This window comes from Chrysemys picta, chromosome 9 (genome assembly GCF_011386835.1).
Source record: "Chrysemys picta bellii isolate R12L10 chromosome 9, ASM1138683v2, whole genome shotgun sequence".
Lineage (NCBI taxonomy): Eukaryota > Metazoa > Chordata > Testudines > Emydidae > Chrysemys > Chrysemys picta.
In genome coordinates, this window is record NC_088799.1 from 58,761,671 (window position 1) to 58,782,359 (window position 20,689).

General features: G+C 53.9%; 1 protein-coding gene across 10 annotated transcripts in view; it reads right to left on the reverse strand.

The window, feature by feature from the left end:
* Positions 1-20,689, reverse strand: part of DGKK (diacylglycerol kinase kappa) — a 185,266-nt gene that overhangs the window by 43,926 nt on the left and 120,651 nt on the right. For all 10 annotated transcript variants that reach the window (XM_005279165.5, XM_005279164.5, XM_005279163.5 and 7 more), the window contains 7 exons: positions 10,789-10,951; positions 8,962-9,070; positions 8,279-8,418; positions 7,615-7,696; positions 6,176-6,267; positions 5,373-5,472; positions 4,768-5,014 (listed from right to left, as the gene is read on the reverse strand). In XM_005279165.5, coding sequence (XP_005279222.1) covers positions 4,768-5,014; positions 5,373-5,472; positions 6,176-6,267; positions 7,615-7,696; positions 8,279-8,418; positions 8,962-9,070; positions 10,789-10,951 — 933 coding nt within the window. The remainder of the gene's footprint in view (positions 1-4,767; positions 5,015-5,372; positions 5,473-6,175; positions 6,268-7,614; positions 7,697-8,278; positions 8,419-8,961; positions 9,071-10,788; positions 10,952-20,689) is intronic.

The following is a 20,689-nucleotide window of genomic DNA, read 5'->3' on the forward strand; positions in this document are numbered from 1 at the left end:
ACATAGGTAGCCCTGATGCATGGTTTCCTGCTGCCTAGGAGGACCTGTTAGACACTAGCAGAGCACTCCTGCTCATCCATACTTAGCCAAGCAGCAGCCAAGCTGTCAAGTGCAGCGACACCAGTTTTGTGTGTAGCAAGTTGCTATCGTTCTGGGACAGCAAATCCGGCCGAAGAGGTACCTGCAACGGGGTGGCTGCCGCACACGGAAGTCCCAAAGGCTGAGCGCCTCCTGACAAAGGGCCAAAGACCTGGCATCTCCCTGCCTGTTGATGTAATACATTGCAGCTGTATTGTCCATCAGGACCTGCACCACCCTGCCCTTCGGGTGGAGTAAGAACACCTGGCAGGCCAGGCGAACAGCTCTGAGCTCTCTGATGTTGATATGAAGGGCTAGATAGTTTTGTAGCCAGCAGCCCTGGGTGTTGCGCTCACACAGGTGGGCTCCCCAGCCCAGATCCAATGCATCCAGGACAGGGTGAGTGATGGAGATGGGGTCACGAAGGGAACCCCCTGCAGCACCAACTCAGGATTCAGCCAACAATTCAGGGATGAGAGGACGTGACTCAGCACTGTGACCACCCGGTCCAGGGCATGTCTGCTGGGGATGTAAACCGAGGCCACTTACCTTTGCAGAGGCTGCAGATGAAGTCGAGCATGGCTGACCACGTTCGTGCATGCGGCCATGTGGCCTATCAGTCGCAGGCACGTAAGAGCCGTGGTGAGCAGATGGCTCTTTATGTGGGCCATCAAGTCCAACATGGCCTGAAAACACGCTTCTGGAAGGAAGACCCTGGCCCATGTGGAGTTGAGAACTGCTCCGATAAACTCTATGCGTTGAACTGGTGTTAACATGGACTTCTCTGTGTTTATTAACAGGCCCAGATCATTGCAGATGGACCGCACCAGATCGAGGCTGTTGCACCCGCTCTGGAGACCTGCCCTTGATGAGCCAGTCATTGGGACATATGAAGATCTGGACCCCTTAATGTCTCAGGTAAGCCACTGCCACGCATTTCGTGAACATCCTGGGGCCCGAGGACAGGCAAAAGGGTAACGCTGTGAACTGGAAGTGACGCCTGGCCACTATGAAACTCAGGAAATGCCTGGGTCCCTGGAATATGGAGAAATGAAAGTAAGCGTCCTTTAAGTCAAAAGCAGCGTACCAGTCCCCCGGATCCAGGGAAGGGATGATGGAGGCCAGGGAGACCATGCAGAACTTCAACTTCTTGAGAGACTTGTTGAGGCCACACAGACCCAGGATAGGTCTGAGGCCCCCTTTGGCCTTCGGGATTAGGAAATAACAGGAATAGAATTTTCTTCCTTCCATGTCCTGAGGAACCTCCTCTATAGCCCCCAAGCCCAGGAACTTCTCAACCTCCTGAACGAGGAGTTGCTTGTGAGAAGGGTCCCTGAAGAGGGATGGGAAAGTGGGGGTGGGGTGGGAAGGAGGGGCAGCCAAGAACTGAAAGATATAGCCCCAAGGCACTATGTCCTGGACCCAGCAGTCTGACGTAACCCGCGACCAGGCCGAGCAGTAGGGGAAAAGGCAGTCGAGGAAAGGCGGGTAGGATCCGGTTGGCTGATTGGGGTATCACTCTCAGGTGCACCCTCAAAATGATTGATTCTGGCCTCCTGGGTGTTTGGCGGCCCAGGCTGGTCCAGTGAATGGGAGGAAGAAAGGTGACAACAACTAAAACCAATGTCCCTTCTCCTCGTAGGTCCCTGACAAGACTGCCTGGCGGCAGCGATGGCCAAAAGAGCTTCCTGGCTGATTGAGGCGTGTGCATGCTCAACGAGTGAAGGGTAGCCCTGGTGTCCTTCAATCCATGCAGCCTGGGGTCCATTTGATCTGAGAACAGACCAACTCAGTCAAAAGGGAGGTCCTGAATCAAGGCATGCATCTCCTGGGAGAGGCCTGCAGTCTGGAGCCAGGAACTACATCACGTGACAACTGCCGATGTGACCACCCTTGCCACTGAATCCGCCGCATCCCATGCCTTCTGCAGAGAACATCTGACTGCCGCCGTGCCCTCCTCCACCAGCATGCCCAACTCCTGGGCCAGACCCTGAGGGAGGGATTCTGGAAACTTCTTAAGACTATCCCAGAGATTAAAATTGTACCAGCCCAGCAGTGCCTGATGGTTTGCCACCTGGAATTGCAGGCTGGGAGCTGAATACATTTTTCTCCCCCAAAAATAGAGATTTTTGGCCTCTTTGTTTTTGGGGGTTGAGGAGGTGGGGACCTGTCTGCCCTTCTCATTGGCCACAGACTCAACTAGCAAGCCTGGTGGTGGGTGGGTATAAAGGTATTTGAACCGTTTGGCCAGCACAAAGTACTATTTCTCTGCCCATTTTGAGGTGGAAGGGATGGAGGAGGGGGTCTGCCACAGGGTCTTGGAGATCATGAGGGTCCCGTCATGTAAGGGTAGGGTGACGCGGGTGAGCGTAGAGGCCGAGAGGACATTGAAGAGGGTGTCCCCTCCTATTCCGCAATCTCCTGCACCTTGAGCCCCAAGTTCTTGGCCACATGCCAGAGAAGTCATCTGGTGAGCTAGCTCTGGAAGGTCCCATGACCCCCCTCATCCAGGGATGACAAGGAAGACTGGATCACTGAAGGAAGTTCTGGGGTCTTGACCACAGTTGGAGAAGGAGGTTTAGGGGTGGGCACAGTTTCCTCCACCCCGACCTCAGAATGGGGTTCCAGTACCGGGCCCGGTGCTGGTGGGGCTACCGACCGATGCTCCAACGTGGCCACCAAGGAGTGTTGCGAAGGGGGCATCGTCACAACCGGTATGCCCCACACAGTCCAATACGGCCTTACGTTGGCCACTGGCTGTGCTGCCACTGCGGTGCCGCAGACAAGGGAGCAGGTTCCGGTGCCCAATCATACCGATGGGACCTGGGTGATGGGCTGAACTGGCCTTCTGTACCAGAGGAGCCACCTTCCGGCGACCAGGGAGGAGCCATCAATGCCTGCATTTGTTTACTGGTCGTGACTACTGGTGACTGTTGACCTGGTGTAACTGACCAGTGACTGTACTGGGGAGAGCAGTACTGGTGCCAGGGAGACCAGTGCCAAGACGGGGAACGTTCCCACCGCACCAGCGATCAGGACCGACACCTGCAGGACGACTGGCGAGAGAGTGAGCGGTGCAGGAAAAAGTAGGGGGAGTGTCGACCCCGTGCCAGTGAGTAGCACTGAGGGGATCTGGATGCCAGTCTGGGCGACCGCCAACGCAACTGGGACCTGCCCCTGGATTCTTGATGTGGTGGTGAAGATCAACGTCTTCTGTCTGGCAACCGGCAGTGTTCCCCTGTCCCGTGAGGGGTCTTAACGGTGAGCTTGCCCTCTTGGGGAGCCTTAGCTGGGTCCTGCAGCACCAGGGTCATCATCAGAGCAGGTGGAGACCTGTGCTCTCTCTGCGCCTGGGGAGCCTGGGATGATGACGGTGCAGGCACGGGGGTATGGGTCCCATACTACTCCCAGGAGTCGGTGGCGGACCTTTGTTGGGGCTGGGAGCCCCAACCGGGGAGGCATGATCGCATGGCTCCAGAGTAGCCTGGCAGGCAGGCCCAGGTCCTTTGGTAGGTGACCCTTGGGCCTTCTTGCTTGGTGCCAGGGAGTGCTTTTTAGCCTTCTTCTTCGGCACCGGTGATGACTAACAGTGCCGGGAGGAGCCGGGTGCTGGTGGTGCACTCTGCACGGAGTCTGAGGCACTCGGAGCGACCAGCCTGGACAGCCCAGAAGCCAGGTGGAGGGTAGACTCCATCTGGAGAGTCCTGAGGCGGATATCCCACTGTTTCTGGGTGCAGGGCCGAAAGATTTTGCAGATCCAGCACCTCTTCTTAATGTGTGACTCCCTCAAGTACTTAAGGCAGCTGCTATGGTGGTCACTCTCAGATATAGACCTGCTGCCTAGAACACCGGGGTATGCCCCACCTGGGGCAAAGTTTCCACTGGGACCCTAACTACTAACTAACTAACACTTAATAACTACTTAACACTACTATATGCAAACTATGTACAAAGGCACTAAGGCCAGAAGTTCAAAAGGAGAAACCACCATGGGAGGTAAGAAGGAACTGAGAAGGCATAGGGTTGGCGGTGCCTGATATACTGCGGCATGAACACGGCACTCAAGGGGGCGACACAACTGGCCCTACGGGTTCCGCTAAGGCAAAATCTCCAACGACCGTGCACGTGGGCATGCACACCTAGAATGGAATCGACATGAGCTAGCACTCTAAGAACTCCCTTTGGGTGAACCTAGCATCATGGTGAGGCAGGTCCTGGGTCTCTCCAGCTGAGTTCCTCAGAACAAAAGGACTCAGAATGAGTGACAAATGGGGGCTTTGCCTTGCCTTGCCTTGCCTTGCCTTGCCCAGGTCACCGGCAGGATCAGGACTGGCACATGGCTCCCAGCCCCTGGATCTACACACTGTGCCATGCTGTGCCATGTTGCTAGTCAATGTACCTGTTAGGGGTCAGCAGGCATCTGGAGGGAGGTCTCTGTACCCTGCCTGGACACTGGGTCCGTGGCCCCTGGCATTCCCAGGCCAGCGAGGAGCTGATAAAGTACTGAGCCTTGCAGCTGGTAGTGTCTTCATGAAAGCGGAGGACTGATCCTCCCAGCAGAGCCTGCCGCAGAAGGGGGCCAGCCATGGAATGTGAAATGGGTGGCCAAGGCCAGTGACCTTGCAGAGGCCTTGGGTCTAGCTGACCCCCAACACTGCAGTCCCTTCCTGTCTCGCCCGGGCTCCTTACCTTTCTCTGCCTGCTCGATGATCTGCCGCAGGGCCTTCTTGAGGCTGTTGGCTCTCAGCATTAGCTGCTCCTTGGATTTGAAGATCCTGGGCACAGAGTTTGGGTTGAAGCTGCCCCCCCTACTGCTTTCCTTGGCCTCGAGGCCGGGTGGGGCAGTCTGTGCACTCCCCTCGGGGACAACGATCGCCTGTGATTCATCGTTCAGCTCCCGCACCAGGGAGTCCAGCTTCTCGTTCAGCATTGCACACTGCAAGAGAGAAGCTAGTCATACCGGGGGCATGAACCACGGTGAGGCCGGGGCATTTGCTGGCACACAGCCATGGGCTGGTCCCAGGGGAGGGTGTTGGGGGGTCACAGCCAGCATGGCACAGCACATGGCTGCTGCTCCATGGCATGGCTGATGGGAACATCGTCTCTGTGGCAGTGTATTCTGAGGTGGTCCCAGGCAATGGGTTAATCCATGCTGCGAACCCCATGGAGAATCCAAAGGCTTAAATCCAGTGATTGCCAAGACTGCAGCTGCCCACAACACTGACTGTCTGCCACAGGGGGGCGCTAGTGGCACAACACGCATCTCCGCCAGACAGTGCCCCGCCAGGACTTACCTTCCTAGCCATGGTGTCAGCCTCCTGCTTGTTCTCGATGGCCTTCTCATAGGCCTTGCCAACCTCGGCCACAAAGTTGTTCACCGTTCCGCATAGGAACCTGACAGAGAGAGCAGCATCCAGGGGCAGAGCCCGGGTGAGACAGGGGCTCCTTCCCACACCCCTCCCCACACAGCCGGGCACAGTGCCCCTGGAATGCTGCTCCTCCATTAGCCAGCAAAGGGTGCTCTCCAGCCCCACGAGGGAGGCCCCCACCTCCAGGCCCAGCTGTACCATCTGCAGCGAGCACAGCAGCATTTGGTGCTGGTGAGAGCCCAGCACCCTGACATCACCCTCGGCCAGGCAGCCGATGGCACTCCGGCAGGGCCCCCGGGACGTGCCTCTTGCTGATGCAAACTGCAGCTGTCTGGGATTGCATGGCTCAGAGCCATGGGATGGGCTGTGATGCCCTTCACCATTTGGGCCCAGCATGGAGCCAAAGGCACTAGCAGCTGAAGGCTGCTTGGAGCCCTGTGTGCAATGATTTGGGGGCCTCAATCCAAGCTCCCTGGCCCAGATCCTCAGAGGTACTCGGCGCCTCACTCACATTGAGTTCAAGACCTATGAAGGTCTGGGCCCCATCAACCACGTCACAGAACCACCCCCTCGTTGGCACGGTTCTGCCCCGTTAGCACTGCCAGCAGAGGCCAAGGATGGGATGGGCCAGAGACTCCCAGCTCCCTTGCAGCCCTCGGAGGAAGCCCACCAGACTGGGCTCTGGCAGGCCAGCAGGGTGGGGGAAGCTTGTGTCCGTGCCCCCTTACTTTGCAGAAGAAATCACAACCGAGTGCTTGTCAGATTCCAGGATCTTGGCCAGGTGGAAGGCCACGGAGTCGGCGTAGTGAGAGATCTGGGCCTGCAGGACATGGAGGGAACAAGGGCACTTCCTGAGCAACAGCAGCAGTACTCCTGGTGCCCTCTCTGGATCCTCCTGGGCCAGCCACGCTAGAAGACTGCAGAGCTGAGCAAGCCCCTGCAGCAGGGGGGGAGCAGAGCTCAGTGCCTAAAGCCCCAGACTGGGAGTCAGGCTGTATCCCCGGCTCGCTGTGTGACCCTGAGCAAGTTATTTCCCCACTCTGTGCCTCAGTTTCCCTATCCTGCTCCACTCTGATTCTCTGCATGCCTGGGGACACCTGGAACCTGCCAATCCATCATTTCCTCTTCTGTTGTTCTGTTCAGAAAATGCACCAAAGGCCAGCTCCCATGCAACAGGGCTAAGTGGATGCGGATAGCCTGGATTTCCGACGACTCCTTTTTGGGGTGCAGCTGCATGCGTGGTGGGATTGTGAAGCTTCATTGCTTCAAGGTTGTGAAATGCTTAGAGCTCCTCAGGTGGGGCAGGCTGCGGGAAGGTAGAGGATCGGGGTGCGTGCTATTACATGGCAGCCGAGTGCATGCTCTAATGTGCGATTACAAACCCTGCGTTTGTTCCCACACACCCTTGGGGCAGTGGCAGCACTGAATGCCCGTAGCCTGCTGCAAACAAACGGCAGGGAAGTGCTTGGAAATCAGACCCTACATGCATGGCGCTGCACAGACTCTGGCACCAGACTGTCTGAAGAGCTGACAGGCTACAGAGACCAGATGGAGGGAAGAGAAATCGAGGCACAGAGAGGGGAAGGTCACCCAGCTGCCAGAGACAGGAACTGAACTCAGGTCTGCTGACTCCCAGTGCAGTGCTCTATCCACTAGGACACACTGTCTTTCTTGCTGCTGCCCCCCCCCCCCCTCTCGTATAGACTGTGCCACAGAGGCAGCCTGGCCACTCAGCAGCAGTAGCAGGCCTCTGTAAGCCCCACCAGGCCCTTTTAGCTTCCATCCTAGGCAGACGATCCCCATGCAACCAGAGCGTACACCCTGTCCAGCAACTTTTTCCTGGCTTGTTTCAGTTAATTGTTTCTCCTTCACCGAGGGCAGGCCGCACTCTGGGCTGGGCAGGAAAACATTGACACTGTGGCTTCAGGCTGAGAACTGCTGAAGTCATTTCACCCAGTGCTGCAGCCTCTCCCCTCCAGTTACCTCAGGCCCTAGGTCTGGCCATGTGCAAGCAGTTTTTCCCCTCCATCCCCATGCTCAAGTAGCAGATATGCTTAGGCAGGGGTCAGAACTCAGGAGCTGATGTTCCATGCCCCCAACCCCTCTGGGCCATGCTGCCACTCCAGGCCCCACCCGCCACGCTGGACAGGCAACAGAGCAGCTGTACCTGGATACAGGAATCCCCATTCTCCTCCTCTTTGATGGCAGGGGGCGACTGCTTGGGCGCCTCGTAGGTCAAGACGCTCCATCTGGGGGGAAGACAAAGACAAGATGCTTGTTGCCGGGGCCCAGCCTTTGCCAAGCTATGGCCTGGCAGCCAGCCCTGCCCAGAAACCCAGGGCGGCCCCTTTGAGATGAAGGCAAGCACTGGGCCATGGTGGGGCAGGGACCTGCAGGGAGATGGGCCCTCCCCATAGGACGCAGAAGGGGGCTTGAGCAAGCCAGGGCAACAGGATATGGCAACAGCAAGTCAGGGGCAGGGGAGATGGCTCTCATCTCAGTCCTGGTCAGGCCCTGGTGTCCGGAAGGAGTGGGGAAGGGACTGGCAGCCCGGATAGACCAGTGTCCATTCTCCAAGAGCGGCCAGGCACAGAGGAAGATGCCCTGCAGTAGGTGGCTATGGGACAACCTGCTGCCTGGGAGATGTGGCTGGAAATGCAGGTGCATGATGGCAGACTCAGGCTGACACCCGGCCTCAGAGCCCTTCCCAGGGAGTGCCCACCCGGACTGAGCTGGTTCTCTTCCCCATTCGGGATCCCGAGAGGGAAGCCCCCTTCCTGGCCCAGGGGAGGAGTGAGGTCTGCCCAGCCCACAGCCATGCCCCTGCTCACCTGTCCAGCATCTTGGTGCTGGCCCGCTCCAGCTTCTCCAGGACCTGCAGCAGCTGGGTATCGTCATCACAGAGACTGCCCCAGCCCAGCACCCGGGCCAGGTCATTGCCTGTCCCCAGTGGTAGGACACCAAGCTGGCACTGCCACGGTAAGGAAAGAATTGTGAGCAAGGGGCAGCCCCCGATCTGAGAGCCCAGCCAAAACCAATGGGCGTAGGGCGCCACGTCCAATGGACCCATCCTTTGGCACATGCAAGATCCCCTCCACATCCTGGGGCTCTCTCTGATGGCCGTGGGCAGGATCTCAGCTCACACTCTGATTAGTACCAGTGATGCTCAGAACGGGGGGGGGGGGGGTGTCGCTGGGGGTGTCCTGGCGATGGGCACAGCTGGCACTTTGGGACGTTGCTGGCATGCGCTGCAGGTTCCTACCCAAACAAACTGAGAGCACACCCAGCACCTGCACATGTCTGGCCCTGGTGACACACATCTAGCCCATGCCAGACCCACCAGTGCTGCCTTTGTGCGATGGTTCTGGAAATGTGGCTCCTGGCTGTCAGGGCTTAGCACACGCCCCCAAGCCAGCTTTTCACTACTGCCAAGGCCCAAGGGGCAGTGGGGGTGGGGGCAGCCCTCAAAGAGACGGAGATGGGGGAGGCAGCAGACAGACAGACTCCTCCTCACTTGCTTGTGCAATCCCAGCGCATCAATTTCGGAGAGGACCCAGCCCACGCTGCCATCTCCCCCGCAGACCAGGATCCGGAAGGTGGAGAACTTCTGGAAGAGCCGCAGGCTGGCAAGGGACACACAGAGAGGAGGAGGAGTCAGGGCTAAAAGAGGTCCCAGACACCTGCTTTAGCTCAGCTCCCTCCAAGGAAGGCCCTGGCCCTTCCTCTCCCTCTGAGGGACAGCAGAGCTCACTCAAGCAGGGCTAACAGTCAGTGGTATGTCTAGACCCACGGCTGGCCCAGGTCAGCTGACTCAGGCTTGCAGAGTGTGATGAAGTGGGAATGTTCTTAATATTTTCTCTGAATAATGTGTGGGTGCCTCAGTTTCCCCTATGCATTTCTTAAGTATCGAGGTGGTAGGATAAGGATGTGTGCTTGTTGCAGAGCCCTAGAGGGCCAGTGTGATGCTGTCTGCACAGAGAATGGCTGACACCCAGTTTCCTGGCAACTGATGGCCTGGGTCCCTCACCTCAAGGTGCCAACTGAAGGTGTTGGAGAACAAAGAGATCAGGTGGCCTCCTTGCCCGGGAAAGAGACAAAGATCAGAGGAGGGGCTAGAGGGGGTTTCAGTTTGGAGCTGGCTGGGGAAACGGAGGGAGGCCCAGCACTGGGGTCTGGGCTCCCTGCGCCCCAAGATGGACCTGACTGAGTGGGGGGTCCTGTTGTCTGTATCTACAAGCTCTGTTTTGGACTGTGTTCCTGTCGTCTAATAAACCTTCTGTTTTACTGATAGGCTGAGAGTCACAGTGAATCACAGGAAGTGGGGGGTGCAGGGCCCTGGCTCCCCCACACTCCGTGACACAGGGCTAGGCCTGTGGGGATATAAAATTGCAGGATAGGTGATTGGGCTCAGGCTGGAGCCGGGCTGAGAGCCCGCAGTGGGAGGATCTCAGAGCCCGGACATCTGCAGTGCTCTTTGTAGCCCCGTCAGCCCAAGGCACTGACCCAGGCTCTGGGATTCGTGCTGAGGGTTTATCACCGTGCAGACATACCCAATCCAAACAGCCCGGCCTCATCTAGTTCAGAGCATTAAGGGCGGGACTTCAGGGGGCGGTGTGGGCATGAGCAGAGGGAGGGGTCTGGGCTGCAGGGTGTGCTGTGGCCGGGAGTGCTCGGAGGAGGTTGGGCTGCAGGGGGTGTGGTGGGTGCAAGTGCATGGAGGGGGCCAAGCTCCAGGGGGCTGCGCCGATTCATGCGCACAGAGGGGACCCGGCTGCAGGGGGTGCTGTGGCGTGAGCAAACAGAAGGGGCCGGGCTGCAGGGGGCCCTGTGGCATGAGCGCAAGGAGGGGGTCAGGCGGCTGGGCGCACCCTGGGCATAAGCACAGGGAGGGGGTTGGGAGGCGGGGGGGCTGTGGTCATGAGTGCAGGAAATTGGCTGGGTGGCAGGGACGTCGTCGGGCAACAGGGGGCGCTATGGAGTGGGCCGGGCGGCAGTGGGCGCTATGGGCATGAGCGCAGGGAGTGGGCCAGGCAGCAGGGGGCACCGTGGGCGCAAGCGCAGGGAGGGGGCTGGGCGGCAGAGGGCACCATGGGCGTGAGCGCAGGGAGTGGAGTAGGAGGCACCATGGGCGCGAGCGCAGGGAGTGGGCCGGGTGGCAGAGGGCGCCGTGAGCGCAAGCGCAGGGAGTGGGCCAGGAGGCAGGGGGCACCGTGGGCGTGAGCACAGGGAGGGGGCTGGGTGGCAGGGGGCGCCGTAAACATGAGCGCAGGGAGTGGGGTAGGGGGCACCATGGGCATGAGTGCAGGGAGGGGGCCGGGCGGCAGAGGGCACTGTCGCTTACCCCAGGTGAGGACCCCCGTTCATCAGGTCGAAGACTTGCGCCGGGTTGAGGAATTGCTTGAACTTGCGCAGGAACTTCACACCCTGATTGTCACCACTCTTGGAGTTGACGAAGGCCAGCAGAGGGCTGGAGCAGGACGAGGGGCAGGTGGCCTTCCAGAAGCCTGGGGAAAAGCCGAGTGCCCCAGTGAGCAGTGCAATAGCCTGGGGCTTGGGTCCAAGTCCCTGCTCTGCTACCGACTACCAATGTAACCTTGGGTAGGTCACTCAGTCCCACCTGTGCAATAGGGACAACAGCGCTGCCCTGCCCCAGAGGGTGTGAGGATAGAGACTATGAGGGGCTCAGAGCCTGGCAATGGAGGCCAGGGAAGTACTACTGAGAGCTGCTTTGCAATAGGCTGAGAGGAAGGGAGTGCAGAGGAGTGCCTTCACTTGGCCTTTCAGGCCAACAGCTCAGGGAGATTTTGGCTGAGGTACCTGGCAGATTCCCAGCCTCACCTCCGCATGACATGCAGGAATGTACACAATGAATGCTACTAATAACCCCACAACGAATGCTATTACTAATGGGCTTGGGGAGGGTCACAACCAAAGTCTCCGGCCCCAGACTCAATAGAGAAAAGCAGTTCCCATGTGCAGCATGGCCCCGCCCACTCTTCACAGCTGGAATTATTGTGTGCAGGGTCCACATGTGTGCAGCGCCCAACACAACAGAGCTCGGATCCCATTCGGAGGGGAGCCACTGGCTGCTGCCCCAGCATACTACGGACGGCGGACAGGAAGGGAGATTGACGCCATAGCAGCAGTGATGGACGGAGCTGGAGATGAACCATACGGGGAAACCTATGTTAACCCCTCGACATATGTGACATCCGGATACTATGGGAAGAAGTGCCACAGAAACAGAGACACACAGAACACTGCTGTTAAATTCTCTCCTAGTGCAATCTGGGGCTGATCTTGTTGCCACTGACTCTAATGGAAGTAGGATCAGCACCCCTTCTGAATGGACACTCATTCCACGCTTGGGTGTACGCCATGTTCTTCCCCAGATACAGTGCCCACCTTATTAAGGTCTGGCCCTGGCAATGCATGCATGCATGGCCCTTAGGTCTGATTCAGGAAGCATCCCTATTCAGGAAGGGCATTGTGATAAACGAAGAGGGGGGAGCTCCCTTTTACAGACACCCAGCCAGCCAGTTAGCTATAAAATTCCTCTTAGTAGCTTCTCTACTTGCTTTACCTGTAAAGGGTTAACAAGCGCACAGGTAAAAGAAAAGGAGTTGGCACCTGACCAGGAGGACCGTATGGTGACTTGCCTACCTGGTGCAAAGGTTGCAGATCTCTCGAGGCATCTAGATAGACTTATGTGTAGTGCTGGGGAGGAGCCGGTGGTCGTGGTACATGTAGGTACCAATGACATAGGGAAGGATAGGAGAGACGTCCTGGAGGCCAAATTTAGGCTGCTAGGAAAGAGACTGAAATCCAGGACCTTTATGGTGGCATTTTCAGAAATGCTCCCAGTTCCACGTGCAGGGCCAGGTAGGCAGGCAGAGCTTCAGAGTCTCAATGCGTGGATGAGACGATGGTGTAGAGAGGAGGGATTCAGATTCATTAGGAACTGGAGAAACTTTTGGAATAGAGGGAGCCTATACAGGAGAGATGGGTTCCACCTAAACCAAAGTGGAACCAGACTGCTGGCACTTAACATTAAAAAGGTTGCAGAGCCGTTTTTAAACTAAGAGATGGGGGAAAGCTGCAGAGGAGCACGTGGATCAGACAGAGACTTAGAGGAAAGTCTATTGATAGAGATTCTCTAGGTTTTAGTCAGGAGGAGAGTATGGAAGAGGATAATCTAGGGGCCAGATCAGACGAGAAACATTCACATAAAAAAGAATCAGACACATCAGAAACGGGCAGACAAATAAACAGTGACAATTTTTAAAGTGTATATAAATACTAGAAGTTTAAATAATAAGATGGGTGAACTAGAGTGTCTCGTGATAAAGGAGGATATTGATATAATAGGCATCACAGAAACCTGGTGGACTGAGGACAATCAATGGGACACAATCATTCCGGGGTACAAAATATATCGGAAGGACAGAACAGGTCGTGTGGGGGGAGGGGGTGGCAATATATGTGAAAGAAAATGTAGTATCAAATGAAGGAAAAATCTTAAGTGAATCCACATGTTCCATAGAATCTCTATGGATAGTAATTTCATGCTCTAATAAGAATATAACATTAGGGATCTATTATCGACCACCTGGCCAGGATAGTGATAGTGATGATGAAATGCTAAGGGAAATTAGAGAGGCTATCAAAATTAAGAATCCCTCAATAATAGTGGGGGATTTCAATTATCCCCACATTGACTGGGAACATGTCACCTCAGGATGAAATGCAGAGACAAAATTTCTCGATACTTTAAATGACTGCTTCTTGGAGCAGCTGGTACGTGAACCCACAAGGGGAGAGGCAACTCTCGATTTAGTCCTGAGTGGAGCGCAGGAGCTGGTCCAAGAGGTAACTATAACAGGACCGCTTGGAAATAGTGACCATAATATAATAACATTTAACATCCGTGTGGTAGGAAGAACATCTCAACAGCCCAACACTGTGGCATTTAATTTCAGAAAGGCGAACTATGCAAAAATGAGGGGGTTAGTTAAACAGAAATTAAAAGGTACAGTGACTAAAGTGAAATCCCTGCAAGTTGCATGGACGCTTTTCAAAGACACCATAATAGAGGTCCAACTTAAATGTATACCCCAAATTAAGAAACAGAAAAAGAACTAAAAAAGAGCCATCATGGCTTAACAACCATGTAAAAGAAGCAGTGAGAGATAAAAAGGCATCTTTTAAAAAGTGGAAGTCAAATCCTAGTCAGGTAAATAGAAAAGAACATAAACACTGCCTAATTACGTGTAAAAACGTAATAAGAAAAGCCAAAGAGGCGTTTGAAGAAAGGTTAGCCAAAAACTCAAAAGGTAATAACGAAATGTTTTTTAAGTACCTCAGAAGCAGGAAGCCTGCTAAACAACCAGTGGGGTCCCTGGATGATCGAGATACAAAAGGAGCGCTTGATAAAGTCATTGCAGAGAAACTAAATGGATTCTTTGCTTCAGTCTTCACGGCTGAGGATGTTAGGGAGATTCCCAAACCTGAGCTGGCTTTTGTAGGTGACAAATCTGAGGAATTGTCACAGATTGAGGTGTCACTAGAGGTGGCAAAGTTTGCAGATGATACTAAACTGCTCAAGATAGTTAAGACCAAAGCAGACTGTGAAGAACTTCAAAAAGATCTCACAAAACTAAGTGATTGGGCAACAAAATGGCAAATGAAATTTAATGTGGATAAATGTAAAGTAATGCACATTGGAAGAAATAACCCCAACTATACATACAATATGATGGGGGCTAATTTAGCTACAACGAATCAGGAAAAAGATCTTGGAGTCATCGTGGATAGTTCTCTGAAGACGTCCACGCAGTGTACACCGGCAGTCAAAAAAGCAAACAGCATGTTATTTAATCTATTCATTACTGACCTCGGAACCAAATGTAGGAGTGGGCTGGTAAAGTTTGCGGATGACACAAAGTTGGGAGGTATTGCCAATTCGGAGAAGGATCAGGATATCCTGCAGGGAGATTTGGATGACCTTGTAAACTGGAGTAATAGTAATAGGATGAAATTTAATAGTGAGAAGTGTAAAGTTATGCATTTAGGGATAAATAACAAGAATTTTAGTTATAAGCTAGGGACGCATCGGTTGGAAGTAACGGAAGAGTAGAAGGACCTCTGAGTCCTGGTTGATCGCAAGATGACTATGAGTCGGCAATGTGACGTGGCCGTGAAAAAAGCTAATTCGGTCTTGGGATGCATTAGGCGAGGTATTTCTAGTAGGGATAAGGAGGTGCTGGTTCCGTTATACAAGGCACTGGTGAGACCTCATTTGGAGTACTGTGTGCAGTTCTGGTCTCCCATGTTTAAAAAGGATGAAATCAAACTGGAACGGGTACAGAGAAGGGCCACTAGGATGATCCAAGGAATGGAAAATCTGTCGTATGAAAGGAGACTCGAGGAGTTCGGTCTGTTTACCTTAACCAAAAGAAGGCTGAGGGGGGATATGATTGCTCTCTTTAAATATATCAGAGGGATAAATACCAGGGAGGGAGAGGAATTATTTCAGCTCAGTACTAATGTGGACACGAGAACAAATGGATATAAACTGGCCGTGAGGAAGTTTAGGCTTGAAATTAGACCAAGGTTTCTAACCATCAGAGGGGTGAAATTTTGGAACAGCCTTCCGAGGGAAACAGTGGGGGCAAAAGACCTCTCTGGCTTTAAGATTAAGCTTGATAGGTTTATGGAGGGGATGGTTTGATGGGATAAAGTGATTTTAGTCAATAAGTCAATAATGTGCCATCGCTGGTAATTAGCAACAATGGTCAATGATGGGATATTAAAAGTTACTACAGAGAACTTTTTCCAGAGGGTCTGGCTAGAGAATCTTGCCCGCATGCTCGGGGTTCAGCTGATCGCCATATTTGGGGTTGGGAAGGAATTTTCCTCCAGGGTAGATTGGCAGAGGCCCTGGAGGTTTTTTGCCGTCCTCCGCAGCATGGGGCAGGGGTCGCTTGCTGGAGGATTCTCAGCAATTTGAAGTCTTTAAATCATTATTTGGGGACTTCAACAGCTGAGTCAAGGGAGAGAATTCTTCCAGGAGTGGGTGGGTCAGCTTTTGTGGCCCGCATCATGCGGGAGGTCAGACTAGATGATCATAATGGTCCCTTCTGACCTTAGAGTCTATGAGTCTATGAGAATCATTAAAAAAGGGATAGAGAATAAGACGGAGAATATCTTATTGCCCTTATATAAATCCATGGTACACCCACATCTTGAATACTGCGTACAGATGTGGTCTCCTCATCTCAAAAAAGATATACTGGCATTAGAAAAGGTTCAGAGAAGGGCAACTAAAATGATTAGGGGTTTGGAACGAGTCCCATATGAGGAGAGATTAAAGAGGCTAGGACTTTTCATCTTGGAAAAGAGAAGACTAAGGGGGGATATGATAGAGGTATATAAAATCATGAGTGATGTAGAGAAAGTAAATAAGGAAAAGTTATTTACTTGTTCCCATAATATAAGAACTAGGGTCCACCAAATGAAATTAATGGGCAGCAGGTTTAAAACAAATAAAAGGAAGTTCTTCTTCACGCAGCGCACAGTCAACTTGTGGAACTCCTTGCCTGAGGAGGTTGTGAAGATTAGGACTATAAGAGCATTTAAAAGAGAACTGGATATCCTCATGGAGGTTAAGTCCGTTAATGGCTATTAGCCAGGATGGGTTAGGAAGGGTGTCCCTAGCCTCTGTTTGTCAGAGGGTGGAGATGGATGGCAGGAGAGAGGTCACTTGATCATTGCCTGTTGGGCTCACTCCCTCTGGGGCACCTGGCATTGGCCACTGTCGGTAGACAGCATACTGGGCTAGATGGACCTTTGGTCTGACCCGGTACAGCCACTCTTATGTTCTTATGTAAAAGAGCCAATGGGAGGGCTAGAACTTTTTAAAATTGGGAAAAAACTTCCCTTTGTCTGTTTTTTGTTCTCCGGAGAGCGGAGATGCAGAGCAGCAATGCTGTAAGCAGCTTTAAGCCAGGTATGATCATAAATCATCAGATCATACCAAGAACTACTTATCTGGAACCCCCAAATGTGTAAGTAGATCAGGAATGTTTAGAAAGATGCAATTAGGGTTATTTCTGTTGATTTCTTATGGCTAATGGACTCCTCTGTGCTAACCCCAGATGCTTTTGTTTCCTTGTAACCTTTAAGCTGAACCCCCAAGAAAGCTATTTTGGGTGCTTAATTTTCAGAATTGCTCTTTTAAAATCTAGCAAAGCCTAAGTTCCAGATGTATTTTCTTTCTTTTTTGTTTTTGATAAAATTTACCTTTTTAAAAAACAGGATTGAATTTTTGGTGTCTAAGAGGTTTGTGCATGTTGTTTGATTAGTTAGTAGCAACAGCTAATTTCCTTTGTTTTCTTTCTCAGCTCTTCCCCAGGGAGTTGGGGGGGGGGAGAATGAAAGGGCTTGAGGGTACCCCACAGGGAGGAATTCCCAAGTGCGCCTTCCTGGGTTCAAAGGGGTTTTTTGCATTTGGGTGGTGCAGCATCTACCCATCCAAGGCCAGAGAGAAGCTGTAACCTTGGGAGTTTAATACAAGCCTGGAGCGGCCAGTATTAATTTTTAAAATCCTTGCGGGCCCCCACCTTCTGCACTCAAAGTGTATAAGTGCTATCCTGAATTGGGGCCATGCTGCAGAAGGCACAAGCAGAGGCTGTCTGACCAAGGTTGGGATCTGGGAATGGAGTGTAGAAATCAGGAAAGGCTGCTGGGTGTGTGGCTGGAAAACAGCCCTTGTTTTCTACAGGCAGGAGCAAATCCTTGGCGGGCTTTTTGCTGCGAGGCAGTCAGGGCTCAGCAGAGGATGCACGGCATTAGCTGAGCAAACCACTGACTGTTAAGTAAACTCCAGATGAACAATCTGGGAGACCACAAAGGATTTACAATCAGTGCAGCACTTTTAAAGAAATTAAATTGGAAATGAAATCTGCTAATGGATCAGGGCTGGCACCGCTACAGACAGGGATCGATAGCTGGCCTGGAGCCCGCAGCCGCCTCCGCTGCACTTGGCCGTGGAGTCGCTTTCTTTTGCTACTCTTCTCGTGAAAGGCCCAGTTCTGCATTCTGCACTGGGCATGCTGAGTGCCGCACAGTGCCCAGTATGATGCATGCTGCCGGGAAGGACTGTCAGCTTCGCTCTCTGCTCTGCCCAGTGCTGCTTCCAGAAAGGGAGGGGTCTTCCTTCGCCAGCTCTGAAGCGCAGCTTTGTGACTACACAGACTCACTTCCAGTAAGTGTGCATGTCTTCTGGGAGAGAGAGAGATGGGTGTGACACCAACGACCTGACAGCCCTAGCTAGCGGGAGGGATTCAGCTGTGGAGGTTTTCCCATCACATCAATCCCAACCCACAGTCCCCCCAGCCTACTCCAGCCCTGGGCTCCTCACACAACTCTGCTGCTGCTGCTGCTGTAACCTACATCCTCATACTATTCCCATCCTGGACCACACAGCTCCGGGTTCTACATCACCAGGAGATAAGAACACCTCAATAATAAGCTATGGTGACTTTCCAAAAAGCATTGTTTCCACCAGTTATGATGACTGGATCTAAGGCACCACAAGATGGCATGGTCCAAACCATTCGGTCACTTGGTAAGTTGGGCACAAGCAAACAATATTCATTTCAATACATCCAAAGGTAAAGTCATACATCTAGGAACAAAGAAAGAATGTGCCATACTTACAGGATGGGGACTCTATCCTGGGAAACAGCAACTTTGAAAAAGACTTGGGGGTCATACTGGATAATCAGCTGGACATGAGTGCCAAGTGTGATGCTGTAGCCAAAAGGGCTGTATGATCTTTTACTCCTGAGGGCATTCTACGCCAAAAAATTAAAAATTCTGCGCACAATATTTTAAAATTTTATTTGTCAAATAAATGTGGAGGCTCCAGCATGGCATTGGGGAGCACAAGCCGCTGGTTGCAAAGAGGTGGGAGATCACTGTGCAGCCCCCCGCCCCCGGAACACGGACTCAGCGGTGGAGCTGCACCCAACCCTGACACAGCGCAAGGACTAGGCCTGCCCCAGAAACACCCCAGGGCCCTGCTCCTCCATGACAGGTGCACCAGGTGTGGGCAGACAGGCTCAGCAAGGCAGGATCCATGTGTGGAGGGGCTTAGTGGGGGGGGGGGGGGAATCCAGTAGTGTGTTGAGAGGGTTCTGTATGGGGCAATCTGGATGTAGGCGGCTCAGGAGGGATCCGGGTGCGAGGGGGCATCTGGGTGCAACGGTAATGGGACTCTGCTGGAGGGTCCAGGTGAAGGTGGCTGAGACTTGGCGGGGGAGGGGGCGGAGGTCTGCATGTTGGGGGGGGGGAAGGAACTCGGCAGAGGGGTCTAGGTGTGAGGGGCTCAGTGTGGGGATCCAGATGCTGGGGGAGTGGGGCTCAGTGGAGTGGGGATCCAAGTGCAGCTGGTTGGGGCTTGGTAGGGTGGAGATCCAAGTGCTGGTTACTCATTGGAATGGTCCAGGTGAAGGGAGAGTGGGGCTAGTCAGCTGGGGTTCTGGGTGCGGGGGTGGGGGGTGAGGCTCGGTGTGGGGGTCTGAGTATGAGGGGGTCTGGATGCGCAGAGGTTGGGCGGATGGGGGACCAGCTGCTTGTACAGTGAACCCTCCCCCTGCAGCTGAGGAGCAATGGGTGCAGGAAGCGTGGCGGAAGAGGGGAGGGAGTTTGCAAAGCTTCTTACAGCCGGGGTGAGAAATCTGCAGGGGTGTCTGACACGACTTTGGATGCCGTGGAGGGGAAGAGGAAGTCCCATCCTCCCAGCCCAGCCGGGACTAGCAGCTGAGCCCGGCGCAAGGTAGGAGCCACCAGCAGTATCTTCCCCAGTCCCGCCCCCTGCCCCACAGTGATTTACCTTTCTGCCAGCTGCCCTGGGAACCCGAAACATAGTGCTGGGGAGGGTCACATGACCGCTCTTATGGGTTCCCTTTGCTTCCCTGTCAGAAAGTCATTTTTCTGCAGGGAAGCAAAGAAATCTGTGGGGGACATAAATTCTGCATGTGCGCAGTGGCACAGAATTCCCACAGGAGTAATCTTTGGATGTATAAACAGGGGGATCGTGAGTAGGAGAAGAGAGGTGATTTTACCTCTGTATTAGGCACCACTGCTGGAATATTATGTCCTGTTCTGGTGTCCGCAATTCAAGAATGATGGTGATAAATTGGACTGAGTTTAGAGAAGAGCCACGAGAATTACTAAAGGATTGGAAAATATGCTCAATCTATTTAGTTTAACAAAGAAAAGGCTAAGGGCTGACTTGATCATGACTTATTAGTACTTACATGGAGAACAAAAAATAGATAATAGATTCTTTACTCTAGCAGATGAAGGTATAACAAGATCCAATGGCTGGAAGTTCAAGCTAGACAAACTCAGAACGGAACTCAGCATACATTTTTAACAGTCAGGGAGATTAACCATTGGAACAAATTGCCAAGGTCATGGTGGATTCTGGCAGCTTTTAAATCAAGGTTGGAAGTTTTTCTAAAAGATCTGCTTCCGTTCAAACAGGAACAGAAAGTTCTCTGGCCTGTGCTATCTAGGGTGACCAGACGTCCCGATTTTATCGGGACCGTCCCGATATTTCCTTGTTTGTCCCGCGTCCCGACCGCATGTCGGTCGGGACACTGGACAAACTTCCAACAGGGGGGGGGCGCGAGCACTTCCGGGCTCGAGGCTCGGGGCATTTCCTTGTTTGTCCAGTGTCCCGACTGCATGTCGGTCGGGACACTGGACAAACAAGGAAATGCCCCGAGCCTCGAGCCTGGAAGTGCTCGCGCCCCCCCCCCTGCCCCGACTCCGCCCCCTCCTCCCCCGATTGGCTCCCTCCCCGAATCCCCGCCTCTTCCCCGGGCTCACCATTCCCCCTCCCTCCACAAGCGCTGGAGGGAGGCCCGGGAGACGCAGGGGAAGCGCGGGGCCGGGGTGAGTAACAGTCCGGCCTGGCCCAGTGCAGGCAGGACTCAGTTGGGTGGTTGGGAGAGGAGGGGGGCGACCCGCGGGGCCAGGCGACGGGGGAGGAAGCGGCCATGGCGCTCGGCGGCTCTGGCGCCCCCGAACCCCCCGAGCCGGGGCCTGCAGCAGCGCGTACGCTGGGCCCAGCCCCTGGCTAGGCAAGTCTGGGCTGCCCAGCTGGTGCTATCCCGCGGCGGCCCCGGGGCGGAGGCATCGGCAGCCCAGCCCCGTTCGTTCCCCTGCAG